Source organism: Littorina saxatilis, linkage group LG17, assembly GCF_037325665.1.
Source record: "Littorina saxatilis isolate snail1 linkage group LG17, US_GU_Lsax_2.0, whole genome shotgun sequence".
Taxonomy (NCBI): domain Eukaryota; kingdom Metazoa; phylum Mollusca; class Gastropoda; order Littorinimorpha; family Littorinidae; genus Littorina; species Littorina saxatilis.
The window spans coordinates 44,853,216-44,875,361 of record NC_090261.1 but is presented as its reverse complement, the minus strand read 5'-3'; the positions used below and the strand labels follow the sequence as shown (position 1 = coordinate 44,875,361).

The following is a 22,146-nucleotide window of genomic DNA, read 5'->3' as shown; positions in this document are numbered from 1 at the left end:
CCTCGTCTCGATTCCCTCTCTATGTTAAAACATTTAGTCAAAACTTGACTAAATGTAAAAACCAGACGAGTTCTTTCCGTTGGTTGTTTGCTCGACAAATATAAAAGGGCGTTCAAAGCCACCGTCCATTCAGAGCAAGTTTAAATAATGAAATAAAGTATTAAACAATGGCGACTGCCCTTGAGAGGGAACAATAAAGAGACCAAAAAGCAATGTACTCACGTTAAAATGACCGTGCGAACACGGAACGAATAACAGCGACGTTTCGACCTAAGGATCTTCTTCAGGCACAAAAACACAAAAATACACACACAAAAAAGAAGAAGAAAGATGATAGAACAGATAAAGAGGAGAATAACTGACAAAACAACTGCACTGCACAAACCAACAAATAACAAAGACAGAGAAGCAAGGGAAGCTACTCGAGGGGAAGCCAACAATAAGATGCAAATATCAGATTCACTATGTCTGACTCCATGTTAAATTCTATGCTTCTGAATGCAGAAGGACCCGTATCCAGGTGGCGCGCGTTCGGTGAACGACTCTCTCGATCTGTGTAAAATGTTACTTACATTTTGGTCAAAAGTATCTAAATAATCAAGCTTTATGTATCGATCCTTTTTAAATAGAATTCCTTTTATTTTGTACGATTGAACGCACGAAAACATGTAACTAATGCACTCGTTTGTAGTTTTGGCCAGCCGCCTAAATTATCTGTATCTGACGTCAAATGACTCAACGAAGTGAATCCAAAGTTCAATCGATACGTACATTTATCCTAGATTATTTCTGACGCTCTTCTACAAATCCAGCTGGAAAGTGGTACACTACACAGGTGGGTTTTTTTCAGAAAAGGCAAAGGCAGTGATGAAAAAGATATCCAAATGGGACCCTCCCAAACCTAGTTGGCATTATTTACATTGGAGATGTTCCACATTGTACTCTGAACCATAGGCCAATGGGGGCAGTGAAAACACACACCCAGCAAACATTGCACCCTCGGATCGCATGCGTAAAACACTCGGCACGGTCTCGAATCGAGCGCGTCACGCATGCACAAAATCGAACACGGATTTCTGCACTCGAGTCGACTGCGTATCGCATACGTGAATACGCATACGATTTTGCAAATTCGTCTCGCATGCGATACGCATGCTTTTTATGACACGTGACGCGTTCCTTACGAGCTCTATTTGCATTTGACGTCATTCCTGTTGGCGACGATGCCCTGTGCAATATTTTAGCTCACAGTCCCTCTGAATCTTTTTAAATTAAAGAAAACCCAAATTCTCAGTTAAAAAAATGAAAGAAAATCGATGATGATCCCACAGAAAACTCAAACTCATGTTTATATTTTATCAGCGCTAATTTCTTTTCGAAACATTTTGCTCCGACATCTTCACTTCCGGTTTTTCGAAATCTTATCTCACGACTGGTTTTGCCTGAAGATGACTATCTCTAGAATTCACAAGATATAGCTCTGCATTTAAAAGGTAGCATACCTCAGGCAGCTATCCGTAAGAAGAACTACCAAGTTTCATTGACTTGCACCCAAAGAGTCAAGAACTGCGATTTTTTTACGAATTAATTTCGTACTCGGACCCGGCTGGTCTTGACCTATTTTTGGATCTAAATTTAGATCAGGTAGATCACCACATCATGCACAAAAAGACACGTCACTAGCAAACTATGTCAGACGTCATCATGAGTTTGTGTAAAACAAAATGGAGGACGGAATCACTTAGTTGAATCGAACTCCGACCAAACACCACGTAATAACTAGGTTAATGTATGCACTCGCGTGAACAAGAAACTGTCGAGCTTCACAGATGTCGTCGTTGGGTAGTTTTGGGTTTGTTTTACTACCATAGGAGGATTTTTGAACTGTAAATGCACTCAGCTGCAACAAAAACGCAAAACGAAGGCTGTGAGCTGCACTGTGCCTTTAAATCAAATGTGTTTGTGTTGCACAGTGCGTACTGATGTATGCAGAGGCTCCAAGTTTCAGATCTTCCCAACACTTTCAATGGAAGAAGGCTGTCCATGTACTGTACATGTCTCATACTCAAAACTGATGTCATGACTGCTTCCTGCGCAGGAATTTGTTTGTTTTGTTTGTTTGTTTGATTGTCTGTCTGTTCAGTGTTGTCTGTCTGTCTGTCTGTCTGTCTGTCTGTCTGTCTGCCTGCCTGCCTGTCTGTCTGTCTGTCTGTCTGTCCGTCCGTCTGTCTGTCTGTTTAATTATCTGTTTGATTGTTTGTTTGTTTGTTTATTGTCGAATGAGTGTATAGCCTAAGTAGAGGGATGATCGTGTCCCGTGTAAAAGTCGGGCCAGATCGGAGGTGATGAACCGAATCGTGTACACGTGAAGGACTGAACCTTTAATGGGTGTGCCCTGCTTATTCGTCGCGATATAACCTTCGTGGTTGAAAACGACGTTAAACACCAAATAAAGAAAGAAAGAAAGCCCTGCTTATCCTGTTCAATTAGTTCTGCTTTGAAAGCAAAGAAACTGCTTTGCAAATACAGTCTCATGGATTGTTCTTCTTTAACAGCAGGTGAAGAATTGTTGATTAAGACAATACAAACAAATAATTTACCCTCAATCCCCGAAGGTACCTGCACTTTAGTCAACCACCTGGAGTCGACATACTTGAGTGGTTGGTTTGGTCGCGTTCACAGTGCAGTCCGACGAAGGTTGTATATATATCTATATACGGCTTGTGTGTGTGTGTGTGTGTGTCTGTCTGTCACTTCGCGATGCACGGCCAAAGTTCTCGATGGATCTGCTTCAAATTTGGTGGGCATATTCAGGTACACCCCGGACACAATCTGGGCCCGTATGCATGAACTAGAAGTAAGAAACACTGGAAGTAGAGGCCTCTTTTCGAAGTGGGAACTCCCGAAGTCAACTTTCTAACTGTTCACAATGCATGAACTGACTTGAACGCCAAAGTAGTGACAGCGAGAGTATTAAGGTCAAGGTCGGGGAAATTGGGGGAATCCCTACTAATACGCATGCGCACGTTTCTATCAACATAGCAGTCAACGAAAATGGCAAGGCACGTGTGCCGCTCAAAAAGAAAGTAGACACGGAGGGGCGTTCTGCGCCTTTTTCAGATGGTGAAATTGCTGTCCTCTTGACAGAAGTGTTTTACGAAAGAACGGTTATTCTGTCCAAATTTCAGAACAGTCTAACTGTTAAACATAAAGACGTTGTCTGGTCCAAAATTGCCAAAGAAGTGTCGGTCTCTCTCTCTCTCTCTCTCTCTCTCTCTCTCTCTCTCTCTCTCTCTCTCTCTTTTTTTGTTCGTTTAACAATAGTGGAAAAAGTCGACCATCACAAACTGCTGGGTGTTAATATCGATAACAACTTGTCTTGGTCAACCCACATAGAGCAACTTAGTAAAGTGGTGTCTAAGAAAGTGTATCTCTTATCTAGAATTAAACACTTCCTGAACTGCCAAACCAGAAAGTTATTCTTCATTGCTCATATTCAATCTGTTATTGATTACGCATCCACTCTATGGGACTCCGCAAGTGAAAATTCCTTAAAACCACTCAGCAGATTACATAAAAGAGCGCTAAAAGTAGTATTACTAAAGCACACTACCCTCACAGAGTTAGACTACATACATTTAGGGATCTTACCTCTAAAGTCAAGACTGCTTTTTAACAAAGGAATCTTTATGCATAAAATCATATCCGAAACTCTACCCCAAACCATTTGTTCAAAGTTCTCTTTGAAGAATTCACACCACCTTATGAAATTTAACACTCCTCTTCCTAGGATAGACTTATTTAAGTCTAGTCTAGTTTATTCAGGTGGCCGTCTCTGGAACGCTCTTCCGAATGCCTTACGGGAAGCTACCAGCACAGATTCTTTCAAAAACAAATATATATCCCATTTAATGAAAATAGTATATTCTTGATTGTTATGTCCTTTGGGACACAGTCACTCACTTTTGATTTATTGTTTTGTTCACGAAATTATGATGTTCTGCATAATATCCATTGTCTTACAGAGTTGATGTACTATTGCATATAGTATTCTGACTCTAATTGACTTGCAAATTTTTACTTTGCACCTTGTCATGAACATTTATAAACTACAATGTTTCATATAATGCACTTATGTACATAAACTTATACTGTTTTACTAATTATGTAAGTATGTAGTAGTAGTTATTATAGTAGATTTAGTCCCTCTTTAGGGCGAGGGCCAGATGCAAAAAAGTATACCAATGCTTATTCTGTTACCCTCGTAAAATAAAGAATTGTCATTGTCATTGTCATTGTCATTGTCATTGTCATTGTCTCTCTCTCTCTCTTACGACACACGCACACACAGACAAACGTACACTCATGCACATACTGACACTATGACACAAGTGACACTGACGGCACACATAAACACACACACACACACACACACACACACACTGCACACACACACACACGCGCGCGCTCGCGCGCACACATATACACACACACACGCACCAATACACGCACGCACACAGTCACAAACAAATAACAACACACTCACTCTCTCTCACTTTCTCTCATTCTCTCTCAATCTACACTCATACACACACTGAAACTATGATGACACAAGTGACACGTCACACACACACACACACACACACACACACACACCCACACACACACATACACACACACATATACTCACCGTAGTGACACACATATACACACGCGCGTACAGTTGAAAGTCAAGACATGATATGATTTTTTCAAAGCATAGGAAGGTTTCTTTTGCAAATGAATAAAATTAACACAGAGGCAAAACCCGGTTTTTGCAGCCGGAATGCAATTGCGGAGGCTTAAAAAGGAAAAGATTAATAAAAAAAATATATAGCTCCCGGCGGAACTTGAACCCGGAGCGAATGAACGAGAGTCCGGAACCGTTACCACTGCACTATGTTACTCGTGTAGAATAGAGGCATGATGACAAAAGGCATTCTGAGTAGTTCAGTCGTGCTGGTTTGAAAGCTCGCCACCTTCGCCGAATGACTCGAGCACATTTTTTTCGGTCAGTAACTGATCGAACTGTCGCTTTTGAGTCACTCTGTTTTAAGCATTTCACCTAAATTAAACAAGAATGTCACAGTCCGTGTCTATGGTGCAAGGTGGGAGACCGTCTCATTGTAGCCAAGTTACGACAGTTGCTCGATTGACGCATTTCACGTCTTCGATATTGTGTCTGAGATCATTTCCCAATGAGCTGCCTTTAAAAACGGAATGTCCTGCAATTGTAGTATGCGCTGGAGGTTTCTTTTGGATGGGTAAGGACCCTTGAGATGCGATATCGTCGTATGATTATGTGAAGCGAGAGGCCCTTGACATTGGAAGTGGGAACTTCGAAAGCAAAGTTGCCAGCTACTCGGTATGCACGAGCTAAATTGAACGCCGAAGTAGTGGCTTCGAGAGTTCTGAGGTCAAGGTCGAGAAAATTGGGGGAATCCCAATTAGTGCGCATGCGTTTGTAAGCGGTAGGCTTGGTGACCAGAAAAAACGAATCTCATCGCGAGTTCGTAAATGGGCAAACGTTGATCGCGCTGTAGCTTTTACTATAATTGTTGTTTTTAACTGGTTGAACGAAAGCTGTGATAATTGTCCTTAAATAGAATGACTGTCTATAATAATGATTTCGTTGACCAGAATGTTGGGGACAATAAAAAAAAGGTTGTTTATGTGGTAGCGAAGTCGGTTAACTTAAAACTCTTTTTGTAGTGTTTTTTTTTAATGATTGTGTATCGGTAAAACTGCTGGACAAAAATAGTTTGGTCAGAGCGAATGTTTGTGTTACTGGTAAATTTAAAAAGGCAGAACTCCATTTTTTGGAATCAAGATATAAGGTGTAGTGAAAAGAAGATAAGTTCAGCAAATTTCATATTATTTGAGAAAATGTGTGTCCGAATTTTTAAAACAGAAAAATTGTTGTACTTAGGTGTTTGTAAATTACGTTTGTCCTCGTTAATTGTGAAGAGGATGTATGTTTATATAAAGTTCAAAGTCAAGATTGGATTTTTGTAGCCTACGTGCGTGTGTGCATGTGTATTAGACATAATACATAGACATAGAACACTTTATTATCTCAATTACGATAAACTCGGGTGTGGTGAATCACAATAAACAGCATAAAACGTAAGAACATGAATAAAATATCAAGGCGCAAATATAGTCAGCTCATCATAGTGTGGGGAGTGGGTACACACACACACACACACACACACACACACACACACACACACACACACACACACATACACACACACACACACACACCGTCGAACACACACATAACGTCGAACACACACATAACGTCGAACACACACACACACACACACACACACACACACACACACACACACACACACACACACACACACACACACACACCGTCGAACACACACACACCGTCGAACACACACACACCGTCGAACACACACATAACATCGAAAACACACACACACACACACACACACACACACAAACACACACACAAACACACACACACAAACACACACACACAAACACACACACACACACAAACACACACACGGCACGTGCGAACACGCAAACAAACGTATGAAGGAACAGACGCACAATTATACCCGCACGCACGCACACACAGGCAGACAGGCACTCGCACAAATACATACACACACACACACACACACACACACACACACACACACACACACACACACACACACACACACACAGATAAAGCAATGACAAAAAAAAATAGCAGAAACTTACACTTCAACACTCACACACACACGCACACAAACACACGCACGCACGCACACAAACACACACACACAGACACAGATAAAGCAATGACAAAAAAAATAGCAGAAACTTACACTTCAACACTCACACACACACACACACACACACACACACACACACACACACACACACACACACTCACTCACACATGCACACAACGACGCCCATTTTCATAGAAACACAGTAACCCCCTCGTATAAGCGGGAATGAAAGAGTGGTGGCCAATGACTCAGAACAAACAAAAGTCAAAGCTGGCAACTCAGGTTTGTATTCAGGGAAATTTGCACGAAATGCATGCAGAAGATACGACTTTTCCCTCTATTTTCTCTCTTTGGGAGCGTCAGCTCAGTTTGACATGAAAAACTGAAGAAAAGCCCTGCCTTTTTGCACTGAGAAACTGTGGAAGTAGCGTGTTTACTACTGGGTCTGGCTGTAGTACATTTACCCTCATTTACTTCCTCGTTAGCTTCCAAAGTAAACTCTTTTTTCGTCCCATGCATGCGAAAGTGAGGATGTACTTCCGATGTCACTCAAAACTTTAGAAGTAGTCGCAAAATACCCTGAGTTACTTCCTCGCTTTGCTTCGAGGTAAACCCTTTTTCCGGCCCATGCATACGAAAGTGAGGCAAGTACTTCCGATGTCACTCAAAACTTCGGGAGTTGTCGCGAACTTCCCCCATAAGCATACGGGCCCTGGTCGATAAAAATTTTCAACACGCGCTCTCAGCGCGCAGCGCTGAACCAATTTTGGTTTTTCTGTACATCCATTCCCAGTAACTCTTCCTTATCTTCTCCAGTGTTTTGCGCGTTTATCTCCCTTCCTTCGTGTGGCGTCAATCGCCACTCACCCGACTGACGTGAACTCCAACCCCTACGCCAATTGGGTTCGCGCGCGAGTACACACACACACACATACACACACACACACACACACATACGCTCACACACGCAAGCACGCACGCACACACACACACACACACACACACACACACACACACACACACACAGCTTTGATTACTTCATCTCTTATTCAATTTCAAAATCCAGACCTTTAGTAAATGGTGAAACCATACATATCAACAGAGGACAACATCAAAGTATTCAACATTCAGGCTAAGCATTCGCTTTATCGACATGGGGAATGATTTGCACGATGAACGACTTCGCTGCAATGACGCCGAATCGACAGCAGATGGTAAGTGTGTTAATGCACGTGGTTATGTCTAGGTGAATCTACTTTTCCACAATCCACAAAATTTCATCCGAAAGTGACATCAAAATGACAGACTTGAGGTCAATAACCTTTTTGTGGTGAGCACATATTTGTACTGTACACGGCGGTGAGATCTCAATTTTTCTGAATACACTGTGTGTACTTATACTGGTTTAACGCCTAAGTGACTTCTCGCTGAGGCTGATCTTGTGATATTTCAAAGCAAGTGAGTTGAAGCCTCGTTTGGCTATTCATTCTGTACTTAGGTACACTTTTGGTCATTTTACCCTCACACGGGTTAAAGGGGTTGCGGCAGCAGTGATTTTAAAGGCACAGTCCTTCCCGTGAAAAAAGTTCAGCTCCCTGTCTCGGATCTGTTTTCTGTGGACTTATAAATAAATCTATAAAAGGCCACGGGTGAATCTGTGAAATTAATTAATAAACAATAATTTTCCCTCTGCACACGTGCTCGTATGCATGAGAGTAAAGTATGAAACCTTTTAAATTAGGAACTACCGAAGTTTATTTCCCTGCTATTCCTGTGCACGAGCTTAATTTGATTGCCGTAGTAGTGACTTGGAGAGTACTGAGGTCAAGGTGAAAGTAAGTATTGACAGAATGTAAAATTCGGGTGGCTGCTCAAATAAAATCACCCTATGCTTTCCCCCAACTGGTGTACCCTGGGGGTATTTGAGTAACCCAAACTGTTCCCCGGGGAACCATTTAGTGTCACAATCTGCCTCGTTGGGGACAATTTGGAACACTTAAGTGCCCCCCCGAAGTATTGTGTGTTTGCGTGCGTTCGTGTGTGTGTGTGTGTGTGTGTGTGTGTGTGTGTGTGTGTGTGTGTGTGTGTGTGTGTGTGTGCACGAGTTTGTGCTAGGTGAGCTAGTAGTGTGAATTTTTGGTTGTGGTTGTCTGTGTGAATCTTTTTGCCTTGTGTGTGTATGTGTGTGTGTTTGTATGTGTGTGTGCGTGCGTGCGTGTGTGTTTGTGTGTGTGTGTGTGTGCGTGTGTGTGTTTGTGTGTGTTTGTGTTTGTGTGTGAGTGAGAGTACAAGAGAGAGAGAGAGAGAGAGAATGTGTGTGTGTGTGTGTGAGTGTGTGTGTGTGTGTGTGCGTGTGTGCGTGTGTGTGTGTGTGTGTGTGTGTGTGTGTGTGCGTGCGTGCGTGTGTGTGTGTGTGTGTGTGTGTGCGTGTGTGGGTCTGAGTGTGTTTGTGTGTTTGTCTATCTGTGTGTGAAACGATCTCGAAAACTGAATGAAAAGAAATCTCCGTTTTGTACAAACAATCTTCCGCAGTAGTTTGTTTACTCCCGGATCTCACTGTAGTTAATTCAACCCCTAGAAACGTCCATGTTGACTTCTGAAGTAAGCCGTACTTCCGACCCTTGTAAACTACAGCTAGGTGAGTATTTTCAAAGTCGCTGACAACGTATTTGCCTCTCATACACTGATGCGGACCTTGAAGTAGTAACGGTGTTTGTGACCTTCGGTACTCAGTCATGTAAAGCGAGGGCAGACCTTACATCTAGAGCCGTAATGTTCTAATGTGAAGGACTGTGACTTTAAATGCATTGTTCTCGGTGCAACTTTCCAAGAATGCTAATGTTATCAGACAAATGGCGAACATTGTTTCTTTAAAATGGAATCCTCTGAAAGTTGAGTGTTGTCGTGGTTTCAACAAGAAAGACAACCTGTATATGAAATCTGATTATTTGGCTACATAGTTACCTCCCTTTAACTAAAGCAGATGATAGCTACTCTCGCAAGTATCGTCTCCACTTCATCTAAATGAGGTGCTTAGTGTCGTCAGCTTTGGAGGCCATGGTGTGTGGAAAATAGGGCTTAAAGTTACTGAACTTGTCACGTCCAGGTGCGTGGAGCCCCTAGAGCTTTCATTCATGCCTCAGGCCAGGGCTCCCCACGGACGCCCCTCCTAGTGCGTCCCGGGACCCCCACTTTCAATTTTTAGAGGGTCCATGGACCCCCGACGCAGAATTTCAGAGGGTCCTAAGGGTCCAAAAGCCGAAAGGTCGCAGTGTACTTATAAAACATTAATGGTATATCTACGGTACGCACAATAAAGGAAATTTAGTGCGTCCCAGGACCCGCTCTTTTAAAGTCTAGTGCGTCCCGGGACCCCCTCCATAAATTTCTAGTACGTATTTTCGACCTTCTAGTGCGTATAGGACGCAGGGACGCGCACAATGGGGAGCCCTGCCTCAGGCGGATATCCGTTTGAAAGCAATACCAAGATTTATTGACTTTCATGCAAGGAGTCAAAACTGCATTTTGGTCGGTCTCTGATCAGGAAAGCGTGGCCCTCGACAAAGCTAACATCAGGTCCTGCACGGGAACTAATTACGTCAAAAGCCAACATGGAAGTCTTTTAGTCTCAGCCAGAGGGATACTTTTTTTTTTATATTTGCGTACTTTACGTTCAGACATTGTGTTTGATTCCGTAAAAAAAATTGTAAAAGATGGTATGTGGGTCCATTTTGGCATACTGCACACAGCCTTCAGCCCCAGAACATTATCACGGGAAATGTTAATTACATTTTGGCGGGAGATGCGAACTGACAAACCGCACACAGTTTCATTTGGCTGGCAACACTAAAGGTATGTGTATAGTCATCTGTGAGATAGTTGTGTAAAGCTTTTGACTGTTTCTATCGTAATCTGCGACAAAAAGACAAAGCGTTGCTTTAGTAATATTGTGACTACTACACTTAACGTGTCAATATTTACGACCGTGAAACTTGAGCATGGCATATCAGACTTTTCGACAAAAACCAATACTACTGAAAAAAAGTCATCTAGAGGAAGAAATCACACACAAAACCTAGGCACTACTTTGCTTGTTAATTGTGTGTGATGGGGGGGGGGGGGGGGGGGCGGCGGCGGGGGACAACTTTGTACAAAATTAACTAAATTTACTCTCGAGCCTGAAACACAAACGCACATGAAATTTAACAGTTAAAATTGACCAGAAATGTCTTTGTCACAAATAATAAGGTTAGGTATCCCTTTAACTACATTATAATACGAATACCCCCTTTTAAAAGTGCATGCCTGGTAACGTACGTCATTACCACTCAATAATAACGCGTCTTAGGGCACGTAATAATATTATAAGCGTTCGCTTGAGTTCGTGTCCCTATTTTTTCTCGTTTTATCATTGTATCATGTTTAATTGAATAAAATCTTGTTTAAACCAATAACGCGTCTTCACGCTTATCGCACGAGCCACAGTTCAATTGTGTAAGGCGCCATGTCCCTGAGATCGTCCCACCAGAAGGCATTCTCTGCTTTACCCGACCACACGCTATTCTCTTGCTCAAGTCTTCCCAGAGGATTTGCTTTCGTCTCGTTGCACGGCGAGGGGAACCACCACCCGCTTTGATGACGTTCTGCGCAGTTTACCGTGACGTCACCATCGTTGTCTCGGTCAAATGTGCTGAAGGGCGCGCCAAGACCAGGTTTCAGACTGTCACCGAGGACTTTTTGTTTATCGCTGTTAGGAGTTGAAAAGCTGAAGTTCAAGCAGTAGAGGCTCGCTTCGTCGCTGACTCGGAAATTGTAGTAAAATTGCTGGAATGAATGAAGTGAGTGTTTCTTGATCTGAACCTTCAGCGTGACGTCAGAGAAACTGTTGGTCAGCAGGTAGATCTGCTCCAGCCCGAGCCAGTGATCCTCTGATAAGTTGCCAAAGCCGTTCCTGAAGATGAAAAAATGAATTGCTGATATTACCAGAGGTTCGCTCCTAAAATGTTGTCGTCGGTGGTCGTCATCATGACCATGGTCTTCATCATGGTTGTCGTCATCGTCGTCTTCGTCACTGTCGTCGTCGTCACACAAAAAATGCCCGCCGGGAAAAAGATTCATGTGTACACTTTAAATAGAAGTGTTCCACGTTTGAACACCCTTTCTGTAACCAGTTTTGAACTCAGTTTGACATAGTTAATAACTCTTCTAGCAAAATGTAACACAAGGTGAATACAAGTGTTCAAATGAACACTGTAGTGTTTACCTTGCGACACATTTTGCTTCTACTATATCACTGTGTTCAAAACTGGTTACAGAAAGGGTGTCCAAAAGTGGAACATTTCAGTTAAGAGTGTATTAACGATAGTCTCCATGCAGTCAATTTATCGTGGACTTTGAGCTGTCCATTTTTTTTTGGACGGAAATAAACGAATTCCAAAAATAACTCGGGTCGGGTTTGTATGGGTTTGTGAAAGAGTGAATACCATTGCTTCAGGTGAAATACAAAACATTCAAGGGGCCAATCACTGGTGAGGAGTGTGTTTGAAACACGTGGACAAGGAGCACGTGTGTATTAATTGTCTCACTTCTTCTTCTTCTTCTTCTGCGTTCGTGGGCTGAAACTCCCACGTACACTCGTGTTTTGCGCGAGTGGAATTTTACGTGTATGACTGTTTTTACCCCGCCGGCCATTTAGGCAGCCATACGCCGCTTTCGGAGGAAGCATGCTGGATATTTTCGTGTTTCTATAACCTACCGAACTCTGACATGGATTACAGGATCCGTGCGCACTTGGTCTTGTGCGTACACACGAAGGGGGATAAGCCACTAGCAGGTCTGCACATAAGTTGACCTGGGAGATTGGAAAAATCTCCACACTTAACCCACCAGGCGGCCGCGGCCGGGATTCGAACCCTCGACCTTCCGATTAAGAGGCCGACGTCTTACCACAGCGCCCGTCCGATTGTCTCACTAAAAGAAACGGTATTCACTCTTTTACAACCCATCTTTCCTCATCGTTAGTGATTACCGAACATCCTCTATTCCTAGTCTGTATGGGGAGGGAGGGAGGGGGGGGGAGGGCTTGGTTCCTGGGAGGACATCGTTCTTTATTTGGTGTTTAACGTCGTTTTCAACCATTCAAGGTTATATCGCGACGGCTGGGAGGACATCGTTTTTCTTTCCGCCGGACTTTTGGTTTAAACAATTTTATTCAGAAAATTACAAATAACAATGCCGCATACAATCAATTTAATTATAGGAGCACAACAAGCAAAGCCTAAGCACGTGCTCTTAAAAAGCAATATAATATTTGATTTGGCGGAAGATACGGGGATCTGTAGAAGTCCGCCGGACTTTTAACAAAAGCTACTCTTCAAGACTCAAGACTCAACATGTTACTGTCCTTATTAAAACAAGGAAAATTGCCATGCAGTGTCGGGCGGTTAAGGGCCGACCCCATTTGGACGCCGTTTTACGCTCTATGCGCCGCAGGCCGTTTTGTGCGTCGCGCGGGAATTGCCGAGTGGCCACACATCGACGATTTTTTTCACAACGCGGTATCAGTGGGGAGCGGGTCTCCTCAGTTGCATTCGACTGCCGCGCCGCGAGCAGCTGACGTCATCGCTCTGGTTTGCTCTGATTGGTCAAATTTCCGTCGTTCTTTGTCTGTGTCATAGAAATTAGAACACGCGCTATTCTTCTGCAAATAACGCTTCGCGATCATGGCACGCTGCGGCGCTCCCACGTGGGCCGTTTTGAGCATAAGTCAAATGTGGACAGGGTCGGCCGGGAGTGTGTGGTCGGCCCTTAACAGACATAAAATAAATCACATTTACTAAGAATTAAGAATTGCACTAAAAAAACATCAACACTAAAACATATCACATTTGCTGAGAATCCACAGTGGTACTAAAATACATCCGAAATTCCGAAGCAGTCACTCATGGGACACACACACACACTCTTCATCCTGTCACCCAAATGTACAAAACACCTAGCGCAATCACTGATGAACTTGTTACCTGTACTCGTCCCAGGTGCGATTGAAGAGAAGGTAGGGTTTCTTGCGCATGAGGATGTGCGTCCGACCTCCGTACCACATCTTGCACATTACAGAGAAAGGCGACGTGGCCAGCAACGGTTGGATGTCATAAACCCCTGTCGGGTAGTTCAGCCAGAAACCTTCACTGCAGTCTGAAGAAGCAAGCACAATTGGCATGATTTTGGGCTACCAGTGTACACATGGTACACTAGCTGGATGTCAAAAATACCATTATGGTAGATCAGCCTGAAACCGCACTCTATCAGTTATGGTACAATTACTGGATGTCATAATTATCATTAGGGTTTATTAGCCTGACACCTTCACTGCAGTATGAAGAAGCAAGCGTAGTTGACATGATTTTGGGCTACCCGTGTATACATGGTAAATTGGTTGGGTGTCATAAATATCATTAGGGTTTAATAGCCTGAAACCGTCACTGCAGTTTGAAGAAGCAAGCGTAGTTGACATGATTTTGGGCTACCAGTGTATACATGGTAAATTGGTTGGGTGTCATAGATCCCAGCGGCAGGGAAGTTCAGTTTCAAACCGCGCTCAGGTCTGAAGAAGCAAGCGTATTTGACATGATTTAGGGCCGGCTATCAGTTTATACATTGTACAATGGTAGGATGATACAAGTCTCATGAGGATTGTTTGATTTAGGGCCGGCTATCTGTTTATACATTGTACAATGGTAGGATGACACAAGTCCCATGAGGATAGTTTGATTTAGGGCCGACTATCTGTTTATACATTGTACAATGGTAGGATGACACAAGTCCCATGAGGATAGTTTGATTTAGGGCCGACTATCTGTTTATACATTGTACAATGGTAGGATGACACAAGTCCCATGAGGATTGTTTGATTTAGGGCCGACTATCTGTTTATACATTGTACAATGGTAGGATGACACAAGTCCCACGAGGATTGTTTGATTTAGGGCCGACTATCTGTTTATACATTGTACAATGGTAGGATGACACAAGTCCCATGAGGATAGTTCAGCATGAAACTCTCGGCGAAATCTGATCAAATAAGCATATTTGACAGGATTTGGGGCTATCAGTCGATGAAAATTACAATGGTTGGATGCCATAATCACATAGAGGGTAGCTCAGCCTGAAACCCTAATTGCAATCTGAGCGAGAGAAAACTATGACGTGGGTAAGGTGAAGTCATTTATATAGAAAAGCACCCAAAACAGATAGACCGCCAACGTGTCTAAAGTCCAGAACAAAAAGCCAGACACGTCAAGGCTAAATAAATGGAACGTTTCATAAAATCAAATCTGAATAAATCGTAATTCCTTCCCGTTTAAACGATCGTGTACACTTCCATAGATCTAGGTTTTTACAGAGAATAAAAAACATCCTTTTACTTGGATACCATCTATCTACCGCCTGGTTCCTTTCGGTGAAAACTTGGATTTTGTTGTTGAATTGAATGCATAAATGGCACCTGTGTCAATCACACACACACACACACACACACACTGCACACACACACACACACACACACAAACACACACACTCACACACTCACACACTCACACACAAACACACACACTCTCACACACACTCACAAACACACACACACACACACACACACACACACACACACACACACACTCACACACAAACACACACACTCTCACACACACTCACAAACACACACACACACACACAAACACACACACACACACAGACACACAAACACACACACACATACACACACACTCACACACAAACACACACTCACACACACACACACTCACACACACACTCACACACACACACACAAACACACACATACACACACACAGACACACACACACACACACACACACACACACACACACACACACAGCTGGATACCCTTACCATAGATTAATCGCTGACACAGTTTTCCAGCAAAGCCAGCGACACAGGCGCAGCTCCAACGTTTCATGTCCATTTCCCCGCCATTTTGACAGTTCTGAGTCATGAGAAGTAGGTACAAAATGTGCAACAAGAGAAATGCAAAGGGGAAGAAAATTCCAAAACGGGGTTGAGGGCAAATACTATATAAATAGGGGAAAGGCTCCTAATATGGACCGGCTCCTAATATGGACCACCTCCTGTTTTGACAAACTAACGGTGCTAGAGCGCTCAAAACATTTTCATTCGCTGTATTCACCCTCTCTGGATCACATGCACATGTCAAAACAGTTGCAGAAACACAAACCTCAAAACCGTTAGACGTTTTCTCTCTTTTTCACTTTTGGCAGTGTTCACTCTAAATTTGCCGCTTAAAACGGACTCGTTTCTGTCCAAAGCCAAAGCTTTTATCACACAAAAATTGCTATTTACATGACAGCTAAGACCGTATTTGTTACATTTTAGCAGTGTTGACCCCGAGTTTCTACTGCATTAAAAATAATAGCAAAATCTCAAAGTATGTGTGAGTCCCCTAATATGGACCACCTTCAACAAATCGAAGAAAATAAAAGCTAAAGGCAATTTTCATTAATTCATTAAGAAGCTTGTTGAAAATAACCTATAACTAGCCCTCGAGATTTCAAAAAAATATAACAAATAGTCTTCTTTTCGTGGAAGTTGATAATTTCACTTATTTTCACTCTGTTTTTGATAAGCTTTTTCAGTTTCCTGGTGTGCTTCAAATAATGCTCTCATCAACCCGAAACAGATAAATCTTAAGCATATTTGAATTAGTCTGACTTGCACACTAAGTTGTATCATGTTATTTTGAAGTATAGGGGTCTTTTTACAGTGATTCGTGAAGGCCGCTTCCCTGGTCCATATTGGGCGCCCAGGCTCCTAATATGGACCATTTGTGATTTTTTTCTGTATTTAATTTTTGCTGAATGTCTATCAACGCTATTTCACTCTAATTAGGCCTAACGGTTAACCTAAGAGAGAAGGACTACCACACACAAAATGAAACTTCTTCGCAACAAAACAAGCTAGTTATCAGCATGAAACAAAAAGTGGTCCATATTAGGAGCCCTTCCCCTACTTTGCTTTATATTTACGTCAAGACTCTAGTCCTCCATCGATTTCGCATTGTTTCGAATTAAGCAGAAGTACAGGGATGCAATCATGGGTCGGAAAGCCGTTATTCTGGTATTTATCCTTGCAAATAAGTTAATTTCTAGGCTTTTCTACACATGCCAAAATAACAGTCCAGGAATGGGATCTTTGATAGTTGGTTAGTTGTTAGTTTTTAACGTCGCTTCAACCTATATGTCTAAGTGCAACGTTCGTTGACAGACGACATTACAACAACATTAATACGATTCTCATTTGAAATTTCTCGGACATCTTTGGGGAATTGACGCCCACTCAGAGCCAAATGGAAGCCCTGCGACGCAGCGCTCCCTCGGGCTTGAAATATTGCCTTTAGTTGGACGTCCTTTTACCAATGATTGCCACGAAGTTACAAATGGAAGCTTGAATATTAATTGTATACACCGTAAGGTTGTGTGCGTGTGTGTGTGTGTGTGTGTGTGTGTGTGTGTGTGTGTGTGTGTGTGTGTGTGTGTCTGTCTGTGTGTGCGTGTGTGTGTGTGTGTGCGTGTGTGATTTTTTGATAGTGTACGAGTATGGGTCTGTGTGTCTGCGTTCGTGTGTGCGTGCTTTTACGTGTAAATGCGTGCGTGCGTGAGTCTGTCTGTCTGTCAGTCTGTCTGTCAGTCTGCCTGCCTGCCTGTCTGTCACTCTGCCTGTCAGTCTGTCTCTGTCTCTCTGTCAGTCTATCATTCTATCAGTCTGCCTGTCAATCTGTCTTTCAGTCGGTCTGTCAGTCTGTTTGTCAGTCTGTCTGTCAGTCTGTCTGACTGTTTGTCAGACTGTCAGTCTGTCATTCCGTCATTCTGTCTGTCTGTCTGTCTGTCTGTCTGTCTTAGTCTATCAGTCGGTCTGTCAGTCTGTCTGACTGTTTGTCAGTCTGTCATTCCGTCATTCTGTCTGTCTGTCTGTCTGTCTGTCTGTCTGTCTGTCTGTCTGTCTGTCTGTCTGTCTGTCTGTCTGTCTGTCTGTCTGAGTCTATCAGTCGGTCTGTCAGTCTGTCTGTCTTTCTGTCCGTACGAAGCTGAAAGTTTTTTCTGTCTGTATGTGTACTTACCATTTTTGTAAACCCTGTCAAACCAAAAAGCTCAGGAGAAGTACTATTTTTCTTCTCATACGTCTCACAAAGTTTGCAAAGTCCAAGGTTTGAATCCCACACCGAAAACACACACTTTGGCTCAGAGGTGCACCTCAGTGCACAATGCAGAGAACTGTGACCTTTTACCCTCACATGACATTGATCTGCACATGTCTTGTCCAGGCTTAAAAAGGTTTCGTTTATACTTTGCGTTGTACAATGAATAGTTAGAAAAACATAAACTAAACCGAACAAAACCTGTATAGCCGCCATGGGTGGGTTTTTTCACTGGCTGTTGTTGTTTTTAAAGAATAAATGATGAAAACCGTTGATATCTTAAAGAATGTTTGACAGCTAACACGATTGATGAAAGAGCATTACAGTCAGTGCCTACTCTTGTCAGCAAGACAGGTCTCCCTACACTAACTGTTTAGAATAATCTATTTGGTACCCTTGCCCACTATCCAAACCAATGTAATCATTTGCAACAAAATAGTGATACAGTGGAACCTGTGATGAAAGTAGATTGTTCGGAACCAACCAAAAGTGTCATTATCTTGAAGGTGTAGTTTCATGATAGGTATATTCTAGCAAGATTAAGAGAAAAACAGACAATTGGAAAGGGAGAGAGAGAGTGTGTGAGAGCAAGAGAGAGAGAGAGAGACAGACAGACAGACAGACAGACAGACAGACAGACAGACAGACAGACAGACAGACAGACAGACAGACAGACAGACAGAGACAGAGACAAAGACAAATATAGTGACAGAGAGGGGAGACAGAGAAACAGATACATAGCTTGAGACAAAGACAGTGAGGGAAAAGAGAGAGAGAGAGAGAGAGAGAGAGAGAGAGAGAGAGAGAGAGAGAGAGAGAGAGAGAGAGAGAGAAACATTGAAACATTGAAACATTGAACTTTATTACAGGAAAGATAGCATTAGGTCCGTAGGACCTTTCTTACAGCTAGTCCTGATCTAAGCAAAATGGTTATAATCGAAATGGGAATACATAGGAACAAACTTTTTATGATGAAACGCAGACACACGCAATAATAGTAATATAAGAATAAGATCATTTTTTATCGACATGTGATATACAGATATACAACCATACATTATCAGAACACACACACACACATATATATACACGCACACGCACACGCACACACACACAGAAGAGAGAGAGAGAGAGAGAGAGAGTGAGTGAGCGAGAGACAAGAAGTCCGAGAGAGCGAACATGTGAAATAGATTAGAAGAACATGGGACATGGGTCTTCCCATCGGATGGCACTCGCATCGCAGGTACATGTACCATTGTATTTCAAAGTTGAAGGCATGTTCACACAAACTGGCATTATGCACAGATCAGTCTGTATATGTGTTTATGGAATAATCTTCGGGGGGAAAAACCCACACAAAAACAGAACGATTTGTCAAGATACTCGCGGTTACGGTTACTGTCTAGTTTTGAAAATATTGTCCCAACGCTCTCTCTCTCTCTCTCTCTCTCTCTCTCTCTCTCTCTCTCTCTCTCTCTCTCTCTCTCTCTCTCTCTCTCTCTTTCTCTCTCTCTCTGTCTGTCTCTCTCACTCTCACTCTCTCTCTCTCTCTCTCCCTTTCTCTCTCTATCTCTATCTCTCTGTCTCTCTCTCTTTTTTTGTTCTCTCTCTCTCTCTCTCTCTCTCTCTCTCTCTCTCTCTCTCCCTCTCTCTTTCTCTCTCTCTCTCTCTGTTTGTTTGTCTGTGTTTATGTCTGGTTTTAAGTGTTGATGTCTTAGTTCCAGGCCGACCGATTGACTAAATGTGTTGATATCGCTTCACGCGACTTGTTTTATATTCAAAATGCGTTTTGTTTCATTTGTCGCACCGTAGTATACGAATAGATTTTCAAAACAATCTTTTCGTGCAGTCGACATTTTCGTCCGACACTGCGCCACGGGTCAATATAATGACTGTTATTGCAATTTATCGAGATCGCTTCGTCCACTTGTTCGACAAACAAACCACTTCATGTATTTTTTTAAGTGCATATTCATATGAGAAAGACGGTAAACAACTTGCATCAATAAAACATTTTGAAGATTGTGCTGCAAAGTTTATCATTTCAACTCATCCAAACGAGGTCAGACAAATATTGGCCCATCTTTTCTATTTTCTAATTATCGAATGCATTTCAAACGATCGAAGGTCAAGGAAGGAAATTGATCTGTCTCTCGCCTCCATCCCAAAGAAAGCGTATACGTAACGTCGTAATAGAATAGATTAGGTTTTGATGACGTTCTGCGCAGCTCTCCATGATCTCGGTCAAACGTGCGAAACTGCGACAGAGTTGTATCTTATTTTATCTAACCTTATTATATCAATTGGGCAGTGTTTATCTTGTGCATCGTCTAATCTATGTCGTTATTTTCTTTTACACTTAGTTCAAAACGCTGCTGAAAGCTGAAAGCCGTGTCACAATGACCAGTGATATTCCCATGAAGCCTCGTTCATAGAGGTTGTTCATATTTTCGCGATTTACATAATTATGTACAGGCTTCCATTTAAAACTTCTCGGTCATCCTCATCGATTGACGCTCGACCAAAACCTTATTGAAACTCGACGAAGAGAAGCGACGGAGGGCTTCAATTAGGCTTTGGAAGGGCGTCAATTCGCGATGATGATGACCAAGAAGTTTCAAATGAAAGCCTGTAAATGTTATTTTAATTCTATCTGTCACCGAACTCTGTCCTGCTTTCATGCGATTGCAATGCCGAAATGATTCTGTTCTGTTCATAGACTCCTTTCAGTTCACTTACCTGCAAGAATCAAGTTGCAAGAGATATGTTTTTGCATCACTGTCCTTCCACTCTCCTCCTGCTTTATTCCTTCACATAATTATAGTTTCCCTTCCTTTTGCTTTTGATGAACGGCAAACTCACAACCGTTTGCAATTGACGAGAGTTTTGGTATTCATCGAGAACCGAACACCGACAATCTGACCAATCACGAAATCTGTTTCATTCTTAACTATAACCCAACTTGACTGAAATACAAAATATTTTGTCTCTTGAGTATCTTGTTCGTCTATTTTAAAGAACAGATTCAGAGTGCTTCATCTAATGGTTTAATTCAGAGTGCAGAAAGATCCTGCAATAGTAGAATTAGAGTCTGACTTTACACGTTACAGCTGTGTCTAACACAGTCATAATTTCTTGAATTTAAATAAACATGAATACAAGAACTCAAGTCATACATGCCTAAAAGGGATAATGCCGAGAGAAAAAGGCCCATCGATCGCTTCCAAAGCTATACCATAAGATTATGCTTTACAAATAATGCTACCACGCGGGAGGACTGTCTTCACGTTGAAAAAGCAAGTGTGTTGAAAGCTTACTTAAATGTTGCAAAGCAGGCTCGTTGTTGTGGTTACTTCCACTGAGTTACTTCTCTTGATTGTGTACGTGAAGCACACACACACACACACACACACACACACACATACGCACACACACACACATACACACACACACACAAACACACATAAACACAGACACACACACACACACACACACACACACACATACATACACACACACGCATACGCACGCACACACATAGTACAAACTAATGTGTCACATATTTATATATTTAATACAGTGTAACATCACATCAATACAACGTTTCACTTAACTACATGTCACCGTCAACCTTTCACAAATCGAAGGTAGTTAAGACATCCATCAGTAATTCACTATTTATTTGAAAAAAACAGTCTGCTCATCGAAAGCTGGTTTGTTGTAAATAATGGTATACCGGTAGTAGTGGTTTAAGTGGATGACGACAGGGATGCGGAAATACACTACCCCGTTGGCACGCGGCTGGTCGAAATTTTGCTGGGCCAATGAAAATCGAAAATCACTCACCCGTCGGGCGGTCTGGCAGTTTAATTGTCAGCTTCTGGAAAAGCAGTTTCCAGTTTTTAATTGTACAGTAATGTTATTCTCAGTATTACTGCAAAATATATAACTGTTGCTGATAAGTTCTCATATTCGAACGCATCTCATTGGATTGACTAACATTATGTCTTAAGTCAATAATTATATCGAGAGAGAGAGAGAGAAAAAGGCAACATTTCTGTGGGGTGAAGGGGTGGTCTTTTTTTTTAAATCTGCATCCCTGTT

At 42.3% G+C, this 22,146-nt stretch overlaps 1 protein-coding gene across 1 annotated transcript; it reads right to left on the bottom strand.

The window, feature by feature from the left end:
• Positions 1 to 10,963: 10,963 nt before the first annotated feature.
• LOC138953295 (techylectin-5B-like) lies at positions 10,964 to 14,016 on the bottom strand. Its single transcript, XM_070325094.1, has 3 exons — positions 13,820 to 14,016; positions 11,454 to 11,748; positions 10,964 to 10,975 (listed from the first exon to the last, which is right to left on the bottom strand). Exons 1-3 carry the CDS (start codon positions 14,014 to 14,016, stop codon positions 10,964 to 10,966), a joined length of 504 nt encoding a protein of 167 aa, XP_070181195.1.
• Between the last annotated feature and the right edge of the window lie 8,130 nt (positions 14,017 to 22,146).